The sequence below is a fragment of the Crinia signifera genome, chromosome 7, assembly GCF_055691185.1.
Source record: "Crinia signifera chromosome 7, ASM5569118v1, whole genome shotgun sequence".
In the NCBI taxonomy this organism is placed as follows: Eukaryota; Metazoa; Chordata; class Amphibia; order Anura; family Myobatrachidae; genus Crinia; species Crinia signifera.
In genome coordinates, this window is record NC_139223.1 from 165,311,857 (window position 1) to 165,338,462 (window position 26,606).

Here is a 26,606-nt window from a genome sequence, read left to right on the forward strand (position 1 = left end):
GCAAACTTCCGGGATCCAAGGTGATCCCAAGCGCAGCTCAGTTTTTTTCCTAGCCAGAATTACCCCTCCCTTTTGGCACCTGAGTGACACACCTCTGATTGAGAAGCTTACCAACAAATGTGTTGTGAAGCTCAGACCTGCCCACCTGCCTCGGATCCCAAAATAATGCAAATCATCCTCCTCCTGCTGTCGGATCTGGCAGATTTTGGATTTGGTGTTAAGTCCTATTGAAAATCAGTGTGCTGACCACTGATTGGCTGAGACCAACATTTGTGGAGGCTCTCAGCCAATAAGCACCTTCCCATAGATTTCAATGTGCACAGCTGAGTAGGGCGCAGGGAAGATGTTTTCCTCCAACACCACTGCTGTCTCCCCCGGCACCTGAGCACTGTGGACAACGTTGGCACCTCTGCACTAAGGAAACTGACCCCTGAAGAAGTCCCACAAATCAAATAAAGGAATACAAAAGGAATGAAACACGTTGGTAACTTGTGGCTACCGCTTCAATACTGATCATCTAATAAGAAAAGCTTTAAATGTTTCTTATATTGTACGAGTCCATTTTTACAATTTTTGTGTGTATTGTTATAAAAACTATTTGTATGTATAACAATACACATAAGCTTTCTTTGTTTTAAGGTTTCCCCTGTCTGAATTTTGAGTCCTCATTACCCTGGAACCTCAAAAAAAAAAAATCACTTTTTTACGAAGCACGTTATACTGACACGTCTCCTTGGCCCTAATTCTGGTTCACTCGCAATAGCAAATTCCTTCTCAAATGGACAAAACCAGGTGCACTGCAGGTGGGGCAGATGTAACATGTGCAGAGAGAATTAGATTTGGGTGGGGTTTTACTTCAAAGTGAGATCTATATTGCAGTGTAAAAATAAAGCAGCCAGTATTTACCCTGCACAGAAACAAAATAACTCACCCAAATATAATCTATCACATTTGATTTGTTGGAAAACTGAGCACTATTGCAGCCACTATTTATGTACAGCATTGGTGTTTCATGATAATAATTATCAAGTAGATAGATAGATAGATAGATACTGTATATATATACTGTAGACAGACAGACAGACAGACAGACAGACAGGTAGATCTCCATGTTAAATGCACAGGAGTGCTTGTACAATGAAATATCGCATAGGATCGCATGCCAGCAAACAGCATGCAATGCGATATTTCATTGTACAAGCACCCATGCCATTAGATGTGATGGGTGCTTACAATGAGATGTAACCCCCAGTATCTACGCCATCCCGAAGCATGGTGAGCGCAGCGGTACGCGTCCTCCTACCTTTTCATACCCCCACTATCCACGTCGGCATGGAGTTGATTTTAGATAGTGTGAGCGCAGCGAGCCCGAATCGTGGCGAGAGCGCAGCGAGCCCCGCGAGGGGATGCGGAATATATGTAAAGTAATCTGTGTCCCCTAGCGGGGCTCGCTGCGCTTGCCATGCATTGGGCTCGTATTATGCGTCCCCTTGCGGAGATTGCTGCGCTAGCCACACGTCGGGCTCAGTGGCTCGCTGCGCTCGCCACACTATATAGAGCCAGCTCCGCGCCGACGTGGTAGGGGTAGTAGGGGTATGAAAAGGTCGAAGGACGCGTACCGCCGTGCTCGCCACGCTTCGGGTTGGCGTTGATAGTCCGGGTGGCGTTGACACTGGGGTTGACACTATGGAATCACATTGCAAGCACCCATCTGTGTGCTTGTACAATTAAAAATCGCATCGCATGCTGCAATATTGCGTGCAATGCGATGAATTGTCGCACAATGTAATCGTGGGGACCGTGCTAGGAAACAAGTACCAAGATTTGTTATCACAAAACGTGGTTCCTGTTTGGATGATTTCTTTATCAGCCATTCCTACGTGCGTATACCGTATATATACCGTACAAACCTCTGCGAAGCATTAGCAGGTACACAGATAAAGCATCTGTTAGTTCACGGTATGTGTAAGCTAATATACAACTACGGCTAATATATAAGGAAAATAAAAAACTGTTCGGTTTCACTTTATTTGCAAAGCTGTTCATTAACATTTCATTAATTAAATGCCAGGTAACAGCATTATCGAATTCTGAGTGGGCGCAGCCATTGATTAGAAACGTTTGACAAGTGGCCGGTCTGGTGTAGGAAGTCCCTTAGATGCACGTACAGCGCTCAGCGTTACACACGGTACTGTAATATCTGCATCAAGGTCACACAGAGAAGATGCACATTGTTGAGTTACAATATGAACTGATGAACTCTCACTGATCTTGTTACATGTTAGGTTAGTAGCGTGGCAAAAGATTTTGGGCCTGACTTATAACTGGCTGATATTTTGCTGGCCCAGACATACTGTAGGTATCTCATACAGCTTCATAATTGTGTCTACATGTGTAAACATACAAGTCCTACTGTCTCAGTAATTCCCATCTGACAAACCCTTTGGAAATACACAATGGACCTTACTCTGGTTGATTCGCAAGGCTGTGAAATTGCAGCCTTGTGAGTCCCTACAGAAGCCCGACTACAAATGCCAGTCCACTCGACCCCCCTCGCACACGCCATCTGTACACACTGGCTGCGAATGGATGTTTAACATAAACATCCATTTGCAGGCCAGGGGAAAACTCCCACATCACTCGATGGTCACCGAGCATCGAATGATGTGGTGAGTGCACGCATATCTAAAGCATACCTCCCAACTATTGAATGAAGACAAAAGGGACAAATTTGGGGGTGTGGTCTAGTGGGAAGGTTCCACAAGGACATGCCCTGTTTTTGCCGCTGTGGGGGCTTACCCGGCGACCCTTTTGAGCTGCTGGCTATGTCCCCCAGCCCCTCTGGCTGCAGGAGTAGACGCTGTATTCGGTGTATGCACATGGGCAGAAATACGGAGTTTGCTGAAATTTGCTTGATATGGGCGCATACCTGCATGCTTCCAAATCAGGGTGTAAGCATCCATGGGCCTGAAGTAATATGGGTGGTAGTTTTGTGAGTATTCGCAAAACTATAACTCCAAGTGGTAGTATGCGGGGGCCACCAAGAACAGGGAAGGCCACCATGAATGACGGGTCCCTTTCTGCAATGTTTATATTGGAACCATTTGCAAAGCACTCACATTTTAACGGTAACCCCCCCCCCCCCCCCCCCGTTGGTGCAGCCTAGCAGTGAAGGCAGTTGCCGCCATGTTTTGGGTCGCAGCGGATGAAATTACAAGTTTTAGGTCACAGTTGCGGCAGCCCATCCCATAAACGGTCACACCTGCGTTGTCTTGACCGCACACCATCCCAAAGCCATGTTGATGACCCAAAAAGACCATGTCACCACCCTCCGCCAGCCCTGAATACACACCTGCGCAGATTACCGAAAATCACCTAATAGCGTGCTAAATCAGGCCCCATATACTGTACATTCAGGAAACTCTCAATGTTTGCAAATTATTGTATTACTGTATGTTAAGTACATCAAACAATCAGTCTTTGACAGACCAAAACTAAAGTAATCAATCCGGCGTTCCAATCCCTTGGGCAATTAGGTCCAAACAATTGGTATTTTTTTAATTAAAAAATCCCCAGAGTAGAATTACAGCTACAGATGAGGCTAGAAGGTGTGCTCATTCTGATTTTAGGAAAAGGATCATCAGAAAAAATAGGCATAAGCTGTCTGAAGAAGTGGTGACTGGTCCTATGAAACGCGTAGATTTCTACAGTTCATCACATGCTGTTCCGAAAGATCAAAGCATGTTTATGTTGCAGCTACAGTATAACACAAATCTTTAATACATCTGAAGAAGTGGTACCGAACGGTGTTGGCTCCAGAAGTGGGGGGCTGCAATGCAGTCCAAATTAAACTAGGGGAGCCAAATCAACTGGTAAACATTGCCAGCCAGGACTCACTGCCAATTGGTAACGCTCCCCTAATTGAATGTTGGACAACGCAGCAGATCTTGCTCTGCAGCAGACACTGGTACTGACTATTCATTTGGAGGAACCCACAAAGGACATTGTGTACTTATGTATTATCTGGGCTCCCATGTTAAATGCACCCCATTTTTTCATACCCCTACTATCCAACTACGCATGGAGTTGATTTTATATAGTGTGGCGAGCGCAGCGAGCCACCGTGCCCGAAGCGTGGCGAGCGCAGCGAGCCCCGCGAGGGGATGCGGTCTCATAAGAAAAACGGAAGCCCAGATATTACATAAGTACCGGACATTGTTTGTATTTACAACAGAACAAAAGACAGATCCTGATAATTTTCTTTGGGAATTGGAACTTCTTGTCATATTCCTGTAGAATGTGACAATTTTGCCAATTTCTACCCCTGAATTTATTATCCTACACCCAAGATACTGTAAAATAGATGGAGGTTGTCCTTGTTAGAATTAAGCAGGGACGCCAACAACAAGCTTCACAATAAAGCTCATTTCTGCCTTTACATTTTCTGTGGCCCTGCCGACAGCAGCAATAGATTGAGGTCACCGGGTCTGACTGGCTGCCATGGATAGAGATTGGATAATAGCATGTCCCCCTTCCACGTCCTCACACCACTGTTCTCTACAACACAGCGCAGACAGGGAAGAGAATGGGAGAGTCTCTAACCTCATTATGTTTTATTGATTGATCTGACCTCAGTGCTAAATGAAGCTTGCGGAATCCTCAGTAGTGACATGTGGGCGTCCTGTGGAACTAAGAGGAAATCCAAACAAACAGTGTGTGGTGCCTCTCTTTCTTTTTTTTTTTACTTTTTTTTTCTGTTTTTTCTCTTTTTCTTTTCTGTCTCTTTAATCCTTCATTCTTTCCATCCTTCCTTTTCTTTCTCTTTCTATATTTCTTGTTTCCTCTTTCCTTCTTTCCCCCTCTTTCTTTTTTTATTTGTTTCTTTTTTTCTGTCTTTCTCTTTCTCTCTTGGTTTTTTATCTCATTTTTCTTTCTTTCTTTCTCTTTCTTTGTTTTTCTTTAATTTTCCTTCTTTCTCTTTTTTTCTATATTTTTTATGTCTTGTTTCTCTCTTTCTTTCTTTCTCCTTCAATCCTTCCTTCCTTTAATTTCACTTTCCTTCTTTCTCTTTCTTCTTTCCTTTTTCACTTTTTTTGTCTTTCATTCAGTCTCTCTTTTTTTTTCTCTATTTTTCTTTCTCTTTCCTTCTTTCTCTCTTACTTTTTTCTGTTTCTTTTTTTTTGTCTTTCATTCTCATTCTCTCTTTACGTTTCCTCACTGTATTTCTTTCTCTTTCCTTCTTTCTCTCCTTTGTTTCTCTTTTTTGTCTCTATCTCGTTCTCTCTTTTTCATTTTTTATCTATCTCCTTTTTGTCTTTCGCTTTCTTTCTCTCTCTCTCTATTTTTTTTCCCTTCCTTCCTCTCTTTTTATTTAACTTTCCTTCTTTCTCGCTTTCGCTCTCTTTTTTCATTCATTTTATCTCCCTTCCTTTTCTGTTCCTCTCTCTTTCTATCTAGGACACACCTACTGGGCAGATGAGTTGCGATGAGGAGCACTCACAATTCCATCCATTTCTAACTATCATTTTATAAATCATCATTCATCATAAATCATGTACAGATTTAGCGCCTGTCATTCTTTCAGGGGCTGGCGGGATATTCAACAGCCGCCAGCCACCGGAAGGGGACACGCATGCGTCCCCCTACTACGGAGCTCCCCGCTGGTTCCTGCCACCCGATTCCACCTCCCCATTTCCCCCCTAACCCTGCCCGTCTCCCTGAAGTGGAGACAGTCAGGGTTCGCGTCCCCTGACGGCAGGAAACTGGGACAAATGTCACAGTCAGGTGGAGTACCGGTTAGCCAGAGGGGGCGGTCTGACAAGTTCCGGCACTGAATGAGAGGCACTCCATCTATATATATCAATGAGATCTACAGTAGTAGCTAATTGGTTTGGAAACTCCTCCACTAGTATTCTTGAGAAAGGTTTGATACCCCGCCCCTTAATTCTGTAATTATACCCCAGCAGAACACGATGGCATTTTGGGAAGGACATAAATACATTGTAACAGGATTTCTTATGAACACTAGAGAATATTGTTCATTGTCAGCAAATGAGTGCGATGGTAATATTATACTTATATATACACTATATACTTTCATGGATTAAGGTTACTTTTGTTGCTATAAATATTATTAATAGTGTTGTCTTCAGCTTATTAGTAATAATAATTGTGCGACACTGGGTATTATATAACTAATGTATTCTAGCTGCTTGATGGTGTTAGATACCGTGATAATACAGAACCACATACTGTCTATATTGTGGCATTTAACAAACAGCACTAACATACAAAATTAAAATGTTGATTTCCAGCTGTACACAATACATTACTGTATATTACGACAGTGTCAGAAGTATCTACTGACCTAGTTGGCAAAAGTAAAATGCAGATTGTCCTTATGAAATGTCAACAATTTGTTCATATCAGTCGTCCCCCCCCCCCCCCCCCCCCCACACACACACACACACACACACTGTGGCCATCTGCCTAAACCTCTTCTTATACTGAAAGATATCAATCTCAACAGTTGTTGAAATTCAAAATGCAAAATTCAAACCAATATTTACAATCAGTTATTGTTAATTTAACATTGAGCCTTAAGAAAATCCAAAACAAAAGTAAAAAAAATAACAAATACAGGCCCTAATTCTGGTCTGATCGGTTTGCATGGGGGACTAATGTTTCTGCCCTGCAAATGCGCTTATGCACACAGGGCTGGGCGGAAGCTGTAGTGGCTGGGCGAAGCCAGATGGGGGCTGTTGCAGCGCTAAAACATGGGAACGAGCTTCAAAGTTCATATTCTGTATATGATAAGGGAATAACTCACCCCAACCTATGAGTGTGAAGCCCCATAAGTATCTAGTGTCCGAGAAGAACGCCACAAATATCAGGCTGTGCAGGTAAAGTCCTTCCACCAGGATCCAGTAATAATTCGTGGCCAGAAAATAAATAAACATAACCACGGAGATCTTACATCCAACCTATGGAGAAAGACAGACATGACGTCATTGACATTTTGATGCCTTATATATTTGTTTTTGAAGAATGTACAAAACGTGATCACAATTAGGGAAGGCCATTGACAATTGAATACTTTTGCCAACAATGGGGGAGAACCAGATGCAGTAAACCAAATATTTTTTTCCCTCTCAGGTTCCGCGACACAGATGGTCCACCTGACACATGTGAAGCACCACCCCCAAGTTGTTATTGGCCCAGGGGCCAGTCAGTGAAAGACAAGGGATGACCATCAGCTGGTGATACCATTTCTGGTCATCCACTGCATAGTTGGCCACTTACGTTATTGCCATTATTGCCATCGATGGCATGGTACCTGCTGCATCTCCACCCTCCTCCGCTTACACTTACCTTTAGCATGGACCACTGATCTGTAATATGGGAAAGCAAGCGGAGCATCAAAACAATGTGCCCCGCTGTGACCCTCGGTGCTGTAATGTGAGATGCTGCGGTCACAGCATCCCTTTACTGCAGTACTGTGCAGCAGGAGCACAGCGATCCGATGACGAACTGCCACCACCGGATAACCAAGCACCGGTCCCTGGCTGCAGGTAAGTACAGTATCAAGAACTTAAAATGCCACCAGTCGAAATGTCATTGCTGTTATGTCGACATTCGATACTGCAGGTCAACACAGTTGAAATGTCTACAACCAAAGCGTCATCAGCAGAGTAATATTTTTGTATTTGTCATTAATATGGATAACAAAAATAATATAAAATGGAAGATTAGACAAATACATTTCATGTGTATGTAATTTGTAAAGCTGCACCCGCCGCTGTAATGTTGTAGGATTGATGCATGTTGCTGAATTCCAGTTGCCTGTAAATGCTTAACGAGGGTTTAATAATCTGTATTTAGATTACGTGAAATGCAATTGACCTTTTTAATGTGCATTAATGAGCGACAAGCAGATCTTGTGTGAGCTGTATTTTCATGTAAATCCGCGGCACAGAGATATTTTATCTTCACACGGATTTAAGTGGCTCATGGTGCATTAATGTGGTTTTTGTTTACACACCGGGGAAAGCAAAATCTCAATATAAAAAAATCGGACTTTGTCATTTTACAACAACATCAAAAAAACTATTACATGTGATCTAACTATCTGAGTGTGTAGGTTACAGAAACAACGTTATGGGGGAAATTTACTAAGAATATGAATACCAAAAATCGTAATTGTATTCTTAATACGAATGAATACGACTGCATACCGCTGTTTCATCCGTATGCAAAGTCGTGTTCCGGAGGGGAAATTACAAAGAAGTCAAATATGACTGGCCAGAAGCAGTCAAATACGACTGTCGGCATCCGGGTCCATGTCGGCAGCGTCCATGTTGTGGTCTGGGTCCGAAGTAATCCATAGGGACCTGTGGAAGGAAATTTTACTTACATGTCTCCTGTGGCGAAGATCTGGTCCTCTTCTTTCCAGAAGTAGTCCAGGTCTTCGGAAAATAAGAACACGCGAGTGTCCCGGAGGTCAGCTGTCAAGGACTGAGGAGAGGTGCAGAGATGTTTCATCTTCCGCGCCTCTCCGAATGATTCTATTGGCCGCCTAGTGGCCAATCAGGAGCCTGGTGCTGGTTACGCTGTTTTTTATTTATTTATTTTTCTAATTTTTTACACTGAAGCTTGCACGGATCTGACTGATCCATGCAGGCTAAAGCCAAATACGACTGGAAAATAAAGTGTATTTTGTTGGAGTATTTGGCCGGACATTCGTGGCCATTTCACGCTAATTACGGCTGCTAAGTAAATCAGGAACCACCATTCTTTTGAATGGTGATTTCTGTCGTATTCTATCGATGGTGTATTCATTCGTATTTTTAAATACAAATACGAATGTCCCATCAATATGAATACGAAAATTCGTATTATTGGCATAGTAAATGCCAAAAATCCGTATACGCCCCCCAAAATTTTTTATTTTCGTATGAAAATACAATTTTTTTTCAAACATTTTTGTTAGTAAATTTCCCCCTACAAGTCACCAGGTGCTGCAGAACTCCCATAATATATGTGCATATATTTGAATAAACCAGTAATGTAGCCATATTCTTTTGTACAATAAACTGTATGCTGAACTTTTGGGAACAAACTGCAGTCCCACTGCAGAAGCAACATATACACGTCCATAGCACTGCAGAAGCAACGTATACACCTCCATAGCACTGCAGAACCAACGTATACACCTCCATAGCACTACAGAACCAACGTATACACCTCCACAGCACTACAGAACCAACATATACACCTCCATAGCACTGCAGAAGCAACGTATACACCTCCATAGCACTGCAGAACCAACGTATACACCTCCATAGCACTACCGAACCAACGTATACACCTCCATAGCACTATAGAACCAATGTATACACCTCCATAGCACTGCAGAACCAACGGGTACACCTCGACAGTCAAAATCACGACAGGGTCAAAATCCCGAATGGGTCAAAATACCAACATGGACAAAATCCCGACATTTAAAATCCCGACAGGGTCAAAATCCCGACATTTAAAATCCCGACAGGGTCAAAATCCCGACATATAGAATGTACAGGTGAAACAGTCTACATGTCTTTCGGTCGACAGGTGCGAGGTCGATATGTTTTTTTTCACTGTTTTTTGACCCGAATGTCGACACAGTTGCAAGTGAACCGCAGCCCCTCGCATCGCTCACTTCGCTCGCAATGCTTCGGGCACACTATTTTATTCTCCCACCACGCCGTAGTGGATGGTAGGGCATGAAATACCGCCTGTCGAAACATGTCGGTTCAAAAAACAGTGAAAAAACCCATGTCAACCTCGCACCTGTCGACCGAAAGGCATGTAGACTGTTTCACTTGTACATTCTATATGTTGGGATTTTGACCCTGTCGGGATTTTAAATGTAGGGATTTTGACCCTGTCGGGATTTTAAATGTCGGTATTTTTTCCTTGTCGGTATTTTGACCGTCTGGATTTTGACTGCATCCCCTCCATAGCACTGCAGAACCAACGTATACACCTCCATAGCACTAGAGAACCAACGTATACACCTCCATAGCACTACAGAACCAAGGTAAACACCTCCATAGCACTACAGAACCAACGTATACACCTCCATAGCACTACAGAACCAAAGTATACACCTCCATAGCACTGCAGAACCAACGTATACACCTCCATAGCACTACAGAACCAAGGTATACACCTCCATAGCACTGCAGAACCAACGTATACACCTCCATAGCACTACAGAACCAACGTATACACCTCCATAGCACTACAGAACCAAGGTATACACCTTCATAGCACTACAAAACCAAGGTATACACCTCCATAGCACTGCAGAACCAACGTATACACCTCCATAGCACTACAGAACCAAAGTATAAACCTCCATAGCACTGCAGAACCAACGTATACACCTCCATAGCACTGCAGAACCAACGTATACACCTCCATAGCACTACAGAACCAACGTATACACCTCCATAGCACTGCAGAACCAACGTATACACCTCCATAGCACTGCAGAACCAACATATACACTGCCATAGCCAGGGCCGGTGCTAGGGTGTCCGGCGCCCTCCTGCAAACCATACATTTTGTGCCCTTTCACATTGCCATTGCAACAAGCTGCAGCCCGATTGTGAGAGTGTATGCAACATGCGATCCTTTGGAGGATCTCGGGTGCATGTACATGTACCCTTGATAAAGATCCCGCCGTGGATCGAAACGCGTTGGCGGCAGGTGGACGTGGTCCTTTCTATCACCTATACCAGTGCCGGGATGGAGTTATACAACCTCTGGATTACAAATTAAGCCCGGACAAAAGGAGGTGTAAGAACACCCTTCATATCCTGGAACAAGATACGGGACTGATTCGACCTTGTGCGATTCACTGGAACTTTTCTGTGAGTTTTTTTCCAACATTTTATACATTTTTAAATAAAATTTCTGCAATTAAGTTACTGTTTTTTTTAAACATCTTACTCCAAGCGCCTGAGCTGTAGTGTTCCTCAAACCCCTATCCTTTCATATATGTGCCGTGTCGGCTGATTGAACCGGCTGGGGAACATATTCGGGCTGATGGGGAAAGGGCGCACTAGACAAATCACACACCACCCTTGTACATGCATGTACATGTATGAATACACCATTTCAGTGCTGTGTCCGCAAAATGTTGCAGGCACTAAAGGTGCCCATACACGCTGCGAGAATCGCATATGTTATGTGCTAGATCGCATCGCACGCATGCATGCAATGTGTGTGCGATGCGATCCGAAAGCAGTACAAAAAGTATGTGCAGCATTTGTGATTGAGGGGGAAAGGAGGGGAGAGAAGGAGGAGATGGAAGAGGGGAGGAGATAGAGGGGGCGGAGTGTTGAGGACTGGCAGTGGCACTGGCACAGCACACTGAGAAGAGGAAAGGAAGGGGAGGCAGCGCTGCTGCCTGTTAGTCATTTGATTGACAGCTGACAGGCGCAGGGAGCAATGGGTAGGGGGTGGATCCGGACATGACATGTCATCCAGGCATTCACAGACAGCGCTACATGCCTCAGCACAAGTGTCCATGAGGAAATGAGGAAGAGGGGGCAGGTCGCAGGAGGAGGACAGTGTGTGCGCGGTGCAGGGAGCTGCTCAGCCTCTCCATACTGCTGCCCGCTGTCAGACAGGTGCTGCGGGCGGTGTGCAGGATGCAGTGACAGTGAGGGCTGATGCAGCTTTAGCAGAGCAGGGAGGGAGACAGCGCCTTTTCATATGGCGCCTCCCTGCTTTGCAGGAGCTGCTGAGTGGGTAGCGCCGGCCCTGGCCATAGCACTGCAGAACCAACGTATACACCTCCATAGCACTGCAGAACCAACGTATATACCTTCATAGCACTACAGAACCAAAGTCTACACCTCGATAGCACTGCAGAACCAATGTATACACCTCCAAAGCACTGCAGAACCAAGGTATACACCTCCATAGCTCTGCAGAACCAACATATACACCTCCATAGCACTGTAGAACCAAAGTATACACCTCCACAGCACTACAGAACCAACATATACACCTCAATAGCACTGCAGAACCAACATATACACCTCCATAGCACTAGAGAACCAACGTATACACCTCCATAGCACTACAGAACCAACGTATACACCTCCATAGCACTACAGAACCAACATATACACCTCCATAGCACTACAGAACCAAAGTATACACCTCCATAGCACTGCAGAACCAACGTATACACCTCCATAGCACTACAGAACCAAGGTATAAACCTCCATAGCACTGCAGAACCAACGTGTACACTTCCATAGCACTACAGAACCAACGTATACACCTCCATAGCACTACAGAACCAACGTATATACCTCCATAGCACTGCAGAACCAACGTATACACCTCCATAGCACTGCAGAACCAACGTATACACCTCCATAGCACTGCAGAAGCAACGTATTCACCTCCATAGCACTACAGAACCAATGTTTATACCTCCATAGCACTACAGAACCAACGTATACACCTCCATAGCACTGCAGAACCAACGTATACACCTCCATAGCACTGCAGAACCAACGTATACACCTCCATAGCACTGCAGAACCAACGTATACACCTCCATAGCACTAAAGAACAAACGTATACACCTCCATAGCACTGCAGAACCAACGTATACACCTCCATAGCACTGCAGAACCAACGTATATACCTCCATAGCACTGCAGAACCAACGTATATACCTCCATAGCACTACAGAACCAACGTATACACCTCCATAGCACTGCAGAACCAACGTATACACCTCCAAGGCACTACAGAACCAGTGTATACACCACCATACTGTAGCACTACAGAACCAACGGGTACACGTCCATAGCACTACAGAACCAACGTATACACCTCCATAGCACTGCAGAACCAACATATACACCTCCATAGCACTGCAGAACAAACATATACACCTCCATAGCACTGCAGAAGCAACGTATACACCTCCATAGCACTGCAGAAGCAATGTATACACCTCCATAGCACTGCAGAACCAACGTATACACCTCCTTAGCACTGCAGAACCAACACATACACTTATATTTCCACTTTCTGTTATGACATCTTTTAGCACGCAAAGGAGTAATTTAGTCTGTCGTGTGGCCTCTAGCGTTCACTGGCGTAATACTTCACCTCATAAAGGTGAAGAGAAGTTTTATATACTGTATATATATTCAGTATATACTGTATAGATAGATACTTACTACATGTAATAGGATGATATTTTTTTGCACTTTCAAAAATCGCCCATTATCGCACTTTTTTAAATCGCATTTTTTGCCGCAAATTTAATGAGGTGCGTATTCCAGAAATTAAGTGCGATAATGGGTGATATTTAGGCATGAATTTGAGGTAATGTGCAATTTTGTGTTTATAAAAAAAAAAACGGAGTTAGGTCCCCCCCTCCTGAGCAGAACCAGCCCCGGGCTCATTGAGCCGCACCTGGTTCCAAAAATACGGGAGACAGAAAGCATAGGGGTCCCCCGTATTTCTGAAACCAGCCCCGGACTCTTGGACCGGTCCTGGTTCCAAAAATATAGTGGACAAAAAATCTGGGGGTCCCCTGTATTTTGAAACCAGCACCGGGCTCCAACAGCTCGCGGTGTCATGCCACAGCCGGGAGACACTTTTGACACTTTTGAGAACAACTGGGAAGTGGCTGCAGCTCGCCTCTTCCTGGCCGCAACTCACGGCCACACCCCTTCTTGCTCCCCGGCAGGCGGGACATTGAATCCCACCTGCATATTCTCAGTCGAGCTGACCGAGACTGCCATGACCCTCACATTGAATACCCGCCTTAATATGCGAATTCGGGAAAAAGTGAGATTTCAGCCGTTTTTGGCCAATATATCGCAAAAGTCACATTTTCGCATCTCATTAAATGTCCCCCTTAATGCTTGTAACACCAGCAATTATAACCGCACAAATAAAGATGTCATGTTTCTTAATTGAATAGTGCAATACATGGGAACATGCATTCAGGTAATAAGCAGAATTAACGAGTGATACAAGTGATAATAACCAATAATTACTATTCCTTTATTGACTTACATATTGGGATTTATCCAGCACAGGTGCCACCATTACGCTGCGGAGGTCCCCCATCAGCATTGCATCTAGTTCCTTTACGCCTATGTGAGTGTGAACCACTCTGTCCTTAATGAAAATGCTGGCGGCCCTCAGCATGAAGGACACAAACAGATGCATGTGGATGTAGTTCCGGGTGCAGTGCAATCTCCTGCGGAAATGTACATTATTATTGTGTTTATAGCAGAAGGGCGACTTATTACTATGATGTCGCTGCCTGTGCAGGAAATATCAAAGCAAATAAAAGATCAAAGACTTTCAGGATTATTTTGTTGCTGCAATCGGTTGCTGCGTTCAAGAGTTATGTGGCAAAACATCTGCCTCTCATTTTCAGTGACTCAGCATTGTGCTCTGGAAAAGGTGACAGTTTGTGCTCTTGAACATGTGACCTGCTAGCAGCTAGGTGGTCTGGAAACTGTGACAGTTATTTGCAGCCACCTACTAAGCAGGTATATTTTGACGCCTAAAGGGGAAAAAATGTTCTGTCAAGCAAACCTTGATTATTATTATTATTATTGCTGTTATTTTAGTTCTGTAGGCTATCTTTTAATAAATCTTTGTGGAAGATGTTTCAAACCTTTGAGAATGATAACGTGGAGAGAGGTAAAGTACCAACTAACCAGCTCCTAACTGCCATGTTACAGACTGGGTTTGAAAAATCAGAATTAGTGGAGCTTTTACAAAATCTTTGTTCCCAGTCTTATACAGAAATCTCGTTATGTATCTAACGCCATAAAGCATTAATGTCACATTTCTGGGAATCCTTGGACACTGTTTCTATACCGAGAGCCTTGGGCAGTTCAGCTCTGTTAGGTATTTCTGAAAGAAGTTTTCTGCTGTTGTTGGCATTGTCATTATATGTAACCCCTTGTCGCAGTTCCGATGTAGCGCACTTTCTCCGAGAACCTTTTCTTATAGTGCATGCTGGGAATTCCAATAGATAATATAGATGCGTTACATTATTCCTGGGGCCTCTCAGTGCTATAGACCTGAATGTGTTATATTATTCTGTATTTGTCATCATGATTGCGGACATCTGAGAGGACCATAAAACACACTACAGCTCCGTTCTGTTATACAGTCCATGTAGTTATATTCAGGGCCGGCGCCACCACTAGGCAAATCTAGGCATTTGCCTAGGGCGCCGGCCACTGGAGGGCGGCATTTCGCGCCCCCCCCCCATGCCGTGGGGGTACCTGTCCTGCGGCTGTGTATATAAAGCTAGCGGCAGCGGGGGGTCCCAGCAGTCTATAAGAAATAACGAGCGCTATCCGCCTGGCTACGCGGAAGCGCTTCTGTTGTGGAAACACTGGCCGCACGCTGATTGGCTGAGACACACGTGTATGGGCGCTCAGGTACTCACCAGTCATACTTCCCATGTGCATGTAATACTGTTATACACACGTGTATGGGCGCTCAGGTACTCACCAGTCATACTTCCCATGTGCATGTAATACTGTTATACACACGTGTATGGGCGCTCAGGGACTCACCAGTCATACTTCCCATGTGCATGTAATACTGTTATACACACATGTATTGGTGCTCGGTGACTCGCCAGTCATACTGCCCATGTGCATGTAATGCTGCTATACACACGTGTATGGGAGCTCAGGGACTCACCAGTCATACTGCCCATGTACATGTAATGCTGCTATACACACGTGTATGGGCGCTCAGGGACTCGCCAGTCATACTGCCCATGTGCATGTAATGCTGCTATACACACGTGTATGGGAGCTCAGGGACTCACCAGTCATACTGCCCATGTACATGTAATGCTGTTATACACATGTGTATGGGTGCTCAGAGACTCGCCAGTCATACTGCCCATGTGCATGTAATGCTGTTATACACACGTGTACGGGCGCTCAGGGACTCGCCAGTCATACTGCCCATGTACATGTAATGCTGTTATACACACGTGTACGGGCGCTCAGGGACTCGCCAGTCATACTGCCCAAGTGCATGTAATGCTGCTATATACACGTGTATGGGTGCTCAGGGACTCTACAGTCATACTGCCCATGTGCATGTAATGCTGCTATACACACGTGTATGGACGCTCAGGGACTCGCCAGTCATACTGCCCATGTGCATGTAATGCTGCTATACACACATCTATGGGCACTCAGGGACTCGCCAGTCATACTGCCCATGTGCATGTAATGCTGCTATACACATGTGTATGGGCGCTCAGGGACTCGCCAGTCATACTGCCCATGTGCATGTAATGCTGCTATACACACGTGTACGGGAGCTCAGGGACTCGCCAGTCATACTGCCCATGTGCATGTAATGCTGCTATACACATGTGTATGGGTGCTCAGGGACTCGCCAGTCATACTGCCCATGTGCATGTAATGCTGTTATACACACGTGTACGGGAGCTCAGGGACTCGCCAGTCATACTGCCCATGTGCATGTAATGCTGCTATACACATGTGTATGGGTGCTCAGGGACTCTCCAGTCATACTGCCCATGTGCATGTAATGCTGCTATACACATGTGTATGGACGCTCAGGGACTCGCCAGTCATACTGCCCATGTGCATGTAATGCTGCTATACACACATGTATGGGCACTCAGGGACTCGCCAGTCATACTGCCCATGTGCATGTAATGCTGCTATACACACGTGTACGGGAGCTCAGGGACTCGCCAGTCATACTGCCCATTTGCATGTAATGCTGCTATACACACGTGTTCGGGCGCTCAGGTACTCGCAAGTCATACTGCCCATGTACATGTAGTGCTGTTATACACACGTGTACGGGCGCTCAGGGACTCGCCAGTCATACTGCCCATGTGCATGTAATGCTGCTATACACACGTGTATGGGTGCTCAGGGACTCTACAGTCATACTGCCCATGTGCATGTAATGCTGCTATACACACGTGTATGGACGCTCAGGGACTCGCCAGTCATACTGCCCATGTGCAGGTAATGCTGCTATACACACATCTATGGGCACTCAGGGACTCGCCAGTCATACTGCCCATGTGCATGTAATGCTGCTATACACACGTGTACGGGAGCTCAGGGACTCGCCAGTCATACTGCCCATGTGCATGTAATGCTGCTATACACACGTGTATGGACGCTCAGGGACTCGCCAGTCATACTGCCCATGTGCATGTAATGCTGCTATACACACGTGTATGGGCGCTCAGGGACTCACCAGTCATACTGCCCATGTGCATGTAATGCTGCTATACACACGTGTATGGGCGCTCAGGGACTCTCCAGTCATACTGCCCATGTGCATGTAATGCTGTTATATACACGTGTATGGGTGCTCAGGGACTCACCAGTCATACTGCCCATGTGCATGTAATGCTGCTATACACACGTGTATGGGTGCTCAGGGACTCCCCAGTCATACTGCCCATGTGCATGTAATGCTGCTATACACACGTGTATGGACGCTCAGGGACTCGCCAGTCATACTGCCCATGTGCATGTAATGCTGCTATACACACGTGTATGGGCGCTCAGGGACTCACCAGTCATACTGCCCATGTGCATGTAATGCTGCTATACACACGTGTATGGGCGCTCAGGGACTCTCCAGTCATACTGCCCATGTGCATGTAATGCTGTTATATACACGTGTATGGGTGCTCAGGGACTCACCAGTCATACTGCCCATGTGCATGTAATGCTGCTATACACACGTGTATGGACGCTCAGGGACTCGCCAGTCATACTGCCCATGTGCATGTAATGCTGTTATACACACGTGTACGGGAGCTCAGGGACTCGCCAGTCATACTGCCCATGTGCATGTAATGAAGGTTATACACCTGGCATGTAGGACCTATTGCTTGTGGCGTGTGAAGGAGACTTTGGCGTTAGGCTGCCCGGCTGGCGCTGTAGCACAATGTACATAAAGTAATTGTTCCATCAGTAAGTTACATTGGCACAGTCACCTGGCAGTCACCTTAAGTACCCCCCCCCCCCCAGTACATCGGAACGGGTGATGGCTAACAAGCATGGAATAAATAAGGCCTTAATGTTATTCCTCGTCTGTCATTTGGGTAAATGTGCCGCGTATGTGGGGGGCACACAAAATTCAAAATTAAGGATGTCTATGAGGAAGACGTCCTTGTTGTACCTAATACAGGTGGTGGCTGTGAAACTTCTAAAACGCCACCTCCACACTTTCACTTGAGGGGCAGGAAAGTGGGTATTGGTGTCAGTCTGCGGTAGGAGTGGGGTGGGTAGGTGGGTGGGCAATGGATTGAAGTTTTTCCCAGGGTGCTGAGAAGTCTTGCACAAGCCCTGCACTTTTTTGCAAATACCACTATAAGACCATCCGTGGTACAGATGGAGCGCCTCTCGCCCCGCCAGCGCCAGAATCTGTCCGCTGGCGATCGCCGGCGGAGAGGAGCTCCATCTGACTGAGATGCGCGTGCGTCTCACACGCACGCGCGTCTCAGTTTCCCGTCGTCGGGGGGACGGGAACCCTGTCCGTCTCCGCTTCAGGGAGACGGACAGGGTTAGGGGGGGGTGGGCGGCAAGGCAGCGGGGACCCGGGGCGACCCTTGGCGAGGCGGCGGGGACCCGGGGGGAGCCCCGTTGTAAGGCGACGCACGCGCATCTCGTGCGCGCGCGTCCCCTTTCGGTGGCTAGCGGGGGATAGCATCCCCTGCAAAGAAGAGACCTGCTGCATCTGTATACCGAGGTGCATCATAACGTGTAAGGACTGAGATGCCCATCAACCACTTGGCATAAAGACATAATCGGTCGCACCACGGACGTTTGCATCATCCATATCCTAAGTGCGGATTTTCCTTCTGAATGTTAGCGATTAATCACCTACAGTAGGTGCGCAACCACATCAGCAACATACCACAACACACCTATGAAAAAGACCATTACCGGGTGTGTGATAGCCACCTCCCAGTCACTGCCCAGGAACGCCTAATGCATTTTCATTACACTTTTGTATGCTTGCATTAAAAATTGATACTGTAACTCTTGTAGTAAAGTAGTCTTATAGTAGGTGTGCCCACAGTAGAAGGTCCACCGCCCTGCCACTCAGGAACAGATTTCTGATGCGTTTCACCGTCTCAAAGGCAATAAAGCTGTTTAACACAGTGAAACTCGTCAGTGATTCACAGACTGCACCATCCAGCCTTAGGACTTATCCGACCAGCCCAAGTTTTCACGGCAGAGGAATCTGCCACCTTGGATACCTACAGTGCATCTTGGACACCTCCCGTTGCATCCACCAAAAGATCCACCCAAACAGAAACTCCCTGGTGGCCTGGATACCATTCATTAATCAGTTTTGACACCACAGCGCGAGAGGCACTGGAGCGTTGCTATATAGGCATTCACATGGTGGTAATATCCAAACTTTATTTAATTATCTAAAATTACGTCTTTGAACTGAATCTCTGGGGCATTATAGGAACGTGAATTGTTTATTAAATATTTCCATTGTAAAGTCTAGGTACAGGTATATGTATATTTATAATTCAGTACTGCTATTGTTCCTTAATGCTACAGTATGTAATCTATCTGCTTGTATAATATGTGGTCTCAGATCACCGTGTCTCATAGTTTGTAAAGTTTATTATTCCAATTATATTAATAAATAAATTCATACCTGAAATAGCCGATGATGAAAATAGCCACAGTTAAGGAACAGAATGAAATGGAGTATCCGACTGTGTACATAACATAAAGGCGTTCAAAGAACTCCCTCTGTAGACGAAATACAATGGTTACAAATGCGTTCTATACAGTACAGTACAGTACATAGAATAAAATGCCTGCCTCTCTCATGGGATTTGCTCATTACTGTACTACCCTTGTTGGACAGTTAATGTTACAATAGAAATCATGGTTACAGATCAAAAATAATGATACTTTGAAATGTCCTCTACATATTATGGTTGAACCGCACCACACAGTGCATAGTCCCTTCACACTACACAAATCCTTCACTTCAGTGTCTCACAAAGGAATTTAGAAAGTCCTGAGTATATGGAGGGATGAAACAGGAGAAACTAGTATAGGTACATTGGCACACACGAGGGGGGGAATCTCCAACTGGCCATAACCAAATGCCCGCCCCCTTGAAGGGAAGGTGTAAAGCAAATACAAATATAATAAAACATAAGAGTTGGCCTCTTAAATTACTGCGAGCCCTATGTTCACCTAGGGTGGTTTTATGTTTGTTTAGTACTTTCACCACAGTGGGGTGTTTTTTAAGGGTGCCACATGGAATTTGGCCTATCCTTTATGTTAAAAGGCTATGGCGGGGCCCAGTTATTATTCAATATTTGCGTCTAACGCCCCCCAAACACCTGTATTCGGGGGGTTAGCTGCAAATATTATGTATCACCCAGATGTGTGTAGGAGGGACCGCAGCAGGAATCTTTGGCTGATTCCCCCAAAGGTTTCTATGGGGGATTGTGAAGTTGCCCGATGTATCGACATCGGGCAGCAGCACTTTCACATTCTGAGATGGCAATAGCCCATTTTAGCCTATGGGCTCTGGATCATGCTACCACCAGGGTAGTGCGGTCAGCGGGGGGTTAGCGCTGACCGCACATGCGCATACCCCCAGCGCCCGGCTCAGCACATCGCAGGGACAGACTCCATCCGGAGCCCTGTCCCTGCGTGTCACGGATGCAGGGCCGGTGCAAGGCACCGGAGCGCCCCAGGCGAGTCGGGGTGGGGGCACCCCAGTGCCGGGGGAGGGGGGGTACCTGTGTATTTAAAGCTGGCGGCGGTGGCAGAGAAGGGTCCCTGCAGTCAACGAGCGCTATCCGCCAGGCTATGCGGAAGCGCTTCTGTTGTGAAAACACTGGCCGAACGGCGCACGCTGATTGGCTGAATCTCAGCCAATCAGCGAGCGGACACTGTTTTCACAACAGAAGCGCTTCCGCATAGCTCGGCGGATAGCGCTCGTTATTTCTTATTGACTGCAGTGCAGGGACCCCTCGCTGCCTCCGCCGCCAGCTTTAAATACACAGCGCCGCAGGACAGGTACCCCCGCGGCACGGGGGGCAAAATGCCGCCCTCCAGTGGCCGGCACCCTAGGCAAATGCCTAGATTTGCCTAGTGGTGGCGCCGGCCCTGCACGGATGATACTGTAAATCCCGCCAATAGGAAAGCATTTTACAATGGGATCCTTGGCGGCAATTTTCCACCTTGATCACATTGTAAATGCGATCCTTGATAAATGGGCCCCTAAAGCTGCTTTTATTAGGGGGAAATTCAAGCATAGATGTCAAATAATATAACAATTCAAGTGTTGCTCCATTATGGCGCGTGCAGCCGCCGGCGCTAACATTACTATTGTATTGTTCCATCATTTTGATGGGCTGGTGACTAGTTCTTTATAACAACTCAGATGTGAAGTCACTTCAATAAACCATTGATGGTGCTTCAGTAATCATTATGTGAACTGTTTTCAAGCTTGACATTTTGGAGGTCATTCTGGTTGACTCGCAAAGCTGCAAATTTCGAAGTTTTGCGAGCCAACTAAATGCCACCCGCACAAAAGTCCGCCCCCTCACACGGTTATTATCCTCGCATGTATGTCAATGGATGTTTTGCAGAAACACCCATTCGCAGCCTTGCGTGCCGACCATCAAATGATCAAATGACTTTTGCAAATTGAAGTCACTCTCTGGTGACTCAGATTTGTGGTGCCCTTGTCAGCTGCCCGCACCCTTTACCCGCATCACGAGCGAATTACCAAGGGAACACCCAGCATTTTTATGGGGACGCCCATTAAACGATGGATGTTCCCATGGGTGCGACTTGTGCCCACATCCCCCCACCCGCACTGCTCTGTGCGAATGGGCCAGCCGCAAATGGAGCCTGCACAGAAATGCTTATGCACAGTTGCAAAACCTCGCTCCCCTGTGCAAATGCTTCGGGAAGCATGTCAACCAGAATTACCTCCTTTGTTCTTATCTTAAAATCTTTTCCACCATAGACATCATCTTTTTACAACTTCAATCCTTAAGCCACCATCTCCTATATATTTGGCTACATCTGTCACTCAAAGTGGGTGTCTGTGTCTATAACGCTCTGTTCCTGGACTTTCCTCTTAATGTGTGATTGCCTTCATCTGTGCTGAACACCTTTCTGAGACATTAACCTGTTTAAAACAGGTGATGGCAATCATACATTAAGGGGAAGTCTAGAAACAGAGCATTGTGTTCCTCCTGGAGAGGGTCATGTTGGGAGGTATGTGACAGAGAACCAGCCCAGTGAGCCCACAGACAGTGCCAGACACCCACTGCCTTCCCATGTTGCCCAGCACTGCTACTCCACAGCCACCAGGTGAGCGCCCCCCTCCCGCGATTTGCGGCAAAACCTCCCCCCCCGCGAGCCCCCCCCTCCCGCGATTTGCGGCAAAAATACCCGCTCCCCCGCGACCCCCCCTACCGCGATTTGCAGCAAAAACACCCCCGCGACCCCCCCTCCCGCGATTCGCTGCAAAAAGAACCCCCCCACGACCCCTCCCGCAATTCGCGGCATAACCACCACCCCGCGACCCCCCCTCCCGCGAATCGCTGTAAACCCTCCCCCCTGACCCCCCCCCCGATTCGCGGAAAAAACACCCCCCCCCGCGACCTCCCTCCCGCGATTCGCGCCAAAAAGGACCCCCCCGCGACCCCCCCTTGCACGATTGGCGGCACCCCCCCTGCGACCCCCCCTCCCGCGATTCGCGGCACCCCCCCCCGCGCAATTCGCAGCAGCCCCAGGATTAAATGGCACATGCAAAACACTGACATGGCTATGGTCGACAATGAAAAAGGTTGACATGAGTTTTTGAAGATTTATTTTTAATTTTTTTAATTTTTTCATATTCATTGTCATGTGTCGACATGGACACCAATGAAGTGGCACACTTATGTCAACATTTATATGTGTTGACCTTTCTGTGTTGATTTTTTCTTGTGGCGATTCGCGTCACACCCCCCGCAACCCCCCCTCCCGCGATTCGCGGCACCCCCCGTGACCCCCCACCTCCCGCAAATTGCGGCAACCCCCCACCGGAACCCCTGTGAACCCCACCCTCCCGCGATTCGCGGCACCCACCCCCGCGACCCCCCCTCCCGCAATTCGCGGCACCCCCCCGTGATTCACGGCAGCTCCAGAATTAAATTGCACATGGAAAACACTGACATGGCTATGGTCGACAATGAAAAAGGTTGACATGAGTTTTTGAAGTTTTTTTGTCATTTTTTGAATATTTTTATATTCATTCTCATGTGTCGACATGGACACCAATGAAGTGCCACACTTATGTCAACATTTACATGTGTTGACCTTTCTGTGTTGATTTTTTTCTTGTGGCGATTCGCGTCACACCCCCCGCAACCCCCCTTCCGGCGATTCGCGGCACCCCGGCACCCCCCCGCGACCCCCCCCCTCCCACAATTCGCGGCAACCCCCCACCGGAACCCCCATGAACCCCGCTCTCCCGCGATTCGCGGCAGCCCCAGGATTAAATGGCACATGCAAAACACTGGCACGGCTATGGTCGACAATGAAAAAGGTTGACATGAGTTTTTGAAGATTTACTTCATTTTTTGAATGTTTTCATATTCATTGTCATGTGTCAACATGGACACCAATGAAGTGGCACAGTTATGTCAACATTTACATGTGTTGACCTTTCTGTGTTGAGTTTTTCTTGTGGCGATTCGCGTCACACCCCCCGCAAACCCCCCTCCCGCGATTCGCGGCACCCCCCGTGACCCCCCACCTCCCGCAATTTGCGGCAACCCCCCACCGGAACCCCTGTGAACCCCGCCCTCCCGCGATTTGCGGCACCCAACCCCGCGACCCCCCCCTCCCGCAATTCACGGCACCCCCCGTGATTCGCGGCAGCTCCAGAATTAAATTGCACATGGAAAACACTGACATGGCTATGGTCGACAATGAAAAAGGTTGACATGAGTTTTTGAAGTTTTTTTTTTTATTTTTTGAATGTTTTCATATTCATTCTCATGTGTCGACATGGACACCAATGAAGTGCCACACTTATGTCAACATTTACATGTGTTGACCTTTCTGTGTTGATTTTTTCTTGTGGCGATTCGCGTCACACCCCCCCACCCCCCCCCGCAACCCCCACTCCCGCGATTCACGGCACACACACACCCCCCCGCTATTCTCGGCACCCCACCCCGTGACCCCCCCCTCCCGTGATTCATGGCACATCCCCCGCGACCCCCCCTACCATGATTCGCCGCAACCCCCGCCCCCGTAACCCCCCTCCCGCGATTTGCGGCAACCCACCCCGCGACCCCCCTCCCGCGATTCTCTGCAATCCCTCCCCTCCCGCGATTCGCAGCATCCACCCCCCCACAACCCTCCCCCTCCTGCAATTCGCGGCACCCCCCGCGACCCTCCCTCCTGCAATTCGCGGCACCCTCCGCGACCCCCCCTCCCGCGATTCACGGACACCTAAGTTGCAATACAGGGCATCTTTCATACATTTCTAACCATATTTCTCATATACAAACGTTCACAAATTAAGGGGGCGCAGCCCCTTACGACGGTGTGAAGAGCGCCCGTAGGGCGCGATGAATCACCTAGTGTTTATATATTGGTTTACTGGCACTGGCAAGAAATGTTGCTGACAGTCAATCATTGAACAATATATACTGTACGTTATTGAAGCAACACCTAAAACAACCTTTGAATGAATTTCTTCAAATACTTTAGCACAAAACCGAACATCCACAGGGATAGACGTTTCCTTTAGAACTGCTGGTTCGTGTTCATGACTCAGTCGCCCGTATCAACAGAAAATGTGTACAGACAACTTCACAGGGGTCCAAGATAGCACGGGGCGCCTGCACAATGTTCAAACAAGTATTTCCATTCACATGCAACACTGGTATTTCTAGACAGAATTAGTCATCTATCTGCCTTTGACCCCAGAATCTTGGGTCTTTTCCCCATAGACACCAAAATATCTTCTGGTTGTAAAAAAAAGGCTCTTTATTGTCTCATCAGTAGATAAAAATAGGTCTCCTCAGCAATGGATTCATTCTTCCCTGCATATTGTCTCCATGATTTATGAAAAATTATTTTATGCTTTTAAAACGGTAAAAGGACTAAGAATTGAGAAGAAATGTTCTTCTCAATATGGGAAGGCTTCAGAGAAGCTTCTTCAACTGCTGTTAAACAACAACTTCCAAACAGTTTAAAAGCTGTATTTTCATATGAAACCTGAATTTTATTAACCACCTCTTCCCCGTTCCTCCACGCCCATCCTTTAATTTTTATTTTCATTATTCTGTGTTGCTTTTTATTTTTATTTTTTTGGATGCCTGTACATCCTGAGTCAAACTTGAATACCCAATTTGCTGGCACGCCAGTGCCCCAATTTCCCCCAGAGCCCACAACCCCCCATCCTCAACCGCCCAAAAAAGAGTAAAACAGGGCAGTCTGGTTGATACCTAATTACATAATTCATGGTGAATCACATCATCTTAGCCCCTGTTTTCAACAATGTATAGTCGGGTACTGAGGCACAATTCTTTCTTGCTCTACTGCCTGCTCCCGTTACTGTAAATATACGATGTGACCACCACCACAGATGCCTCAATTCTTGTTTGGCAAACGTTTGCTAAATGGAAAGTAACACTAATATTCTTAGGGGTAAAATTACTTAGGGTGGTATTCAATCTTATCCCTATCGGAAATAGCGCCCGCCGCCTATTCAATGCTGCCATTTCCGACAGCATTGAAGGCAGATTCCGTTGGAAACGGACACGGATTGTTGAATTCACAGCCGGTTTTTCATCAATCGGCTGGGGTTTTTGCCGACACATCCATTTTTCGACACTCAACAGGTGGAAAATTGAGTTCGGGATTTTCCACTTGAATACCGCCCTAAAGCTTCTAAAAATGAAAATAAGTGATGTTGCCCAAAGCAGCCAATCAGATTCTTTCTAATATTTTCTAGTACGCAATAGAGAAATAATAGACAGAATCTGACTGGATACTGTGGACAACATCACCTATATTCATTTTTAGAAGCTTTACCCTTAGATTTATATATGTATTAGCTTATATCAAACTACCATAATAATGCTAATACTTACTCTACTGTGGCTCATTTCGGGCTCCATGAAGCGAATACATTCCGAATAGTTGGAAAAGGATCGGTTGTAGTTTAGCACAAAGTCCCATGTTCCATTGACATTGCATCGTCTATAGACCATACCTAAAATAATAATAATAATAATAATAATAATAATAATAATAATAATAATAATAATAATAATAATAATAATAAATAAATACATACATACATACAAAATATGGAATCATTGTACAGTATAATGATACCAAACCATCTGCATAATACATTGAATATAAAACAAAGTTTTTTTGGTACATGTTTATAAACTAGTTAAAATGATGTCCTCCGCAATGTACTTTCACTTTGAGCTGTGACCGTTTTAC

At 46.2% G+C, this 26,606-nt stretch overlaps 1 protein-coding gene across 1 annotated transcript in view; it reads right to left on the reverse strand.

The window, feature by feature from the left end:
* The window catches only part of PTH2R (parathyroid hormone 2 receptor), a 188,715-nt gene that overhangs the window by 77,266 nt on the left and 84,843 nt on the right, over nt 1–26,606 (reverse strand). Inside the window, exons 4-7 of the mRNA XM_083154236.1 lie at nt 26,243–26,364; nt 19,762–19,859; nt 14,107–14,293; nt 6,830–6,983 (exon numbers count right to left, since the gene is read on the reverse strand). Of these exons, the coding sequence (XP_083010362.1) occupies nt 6,830–6,983; nt 14,107–14,293; nt 19,762–19,859; nt 26,243–26,364 (561 nt within the window). The remainder of the gene's footprint in view (nt 1–6,829; nt 6,984–14,106; nt 14,294–19,761; nt 19,860–26,242; nt 26,365–26,606) is intronic.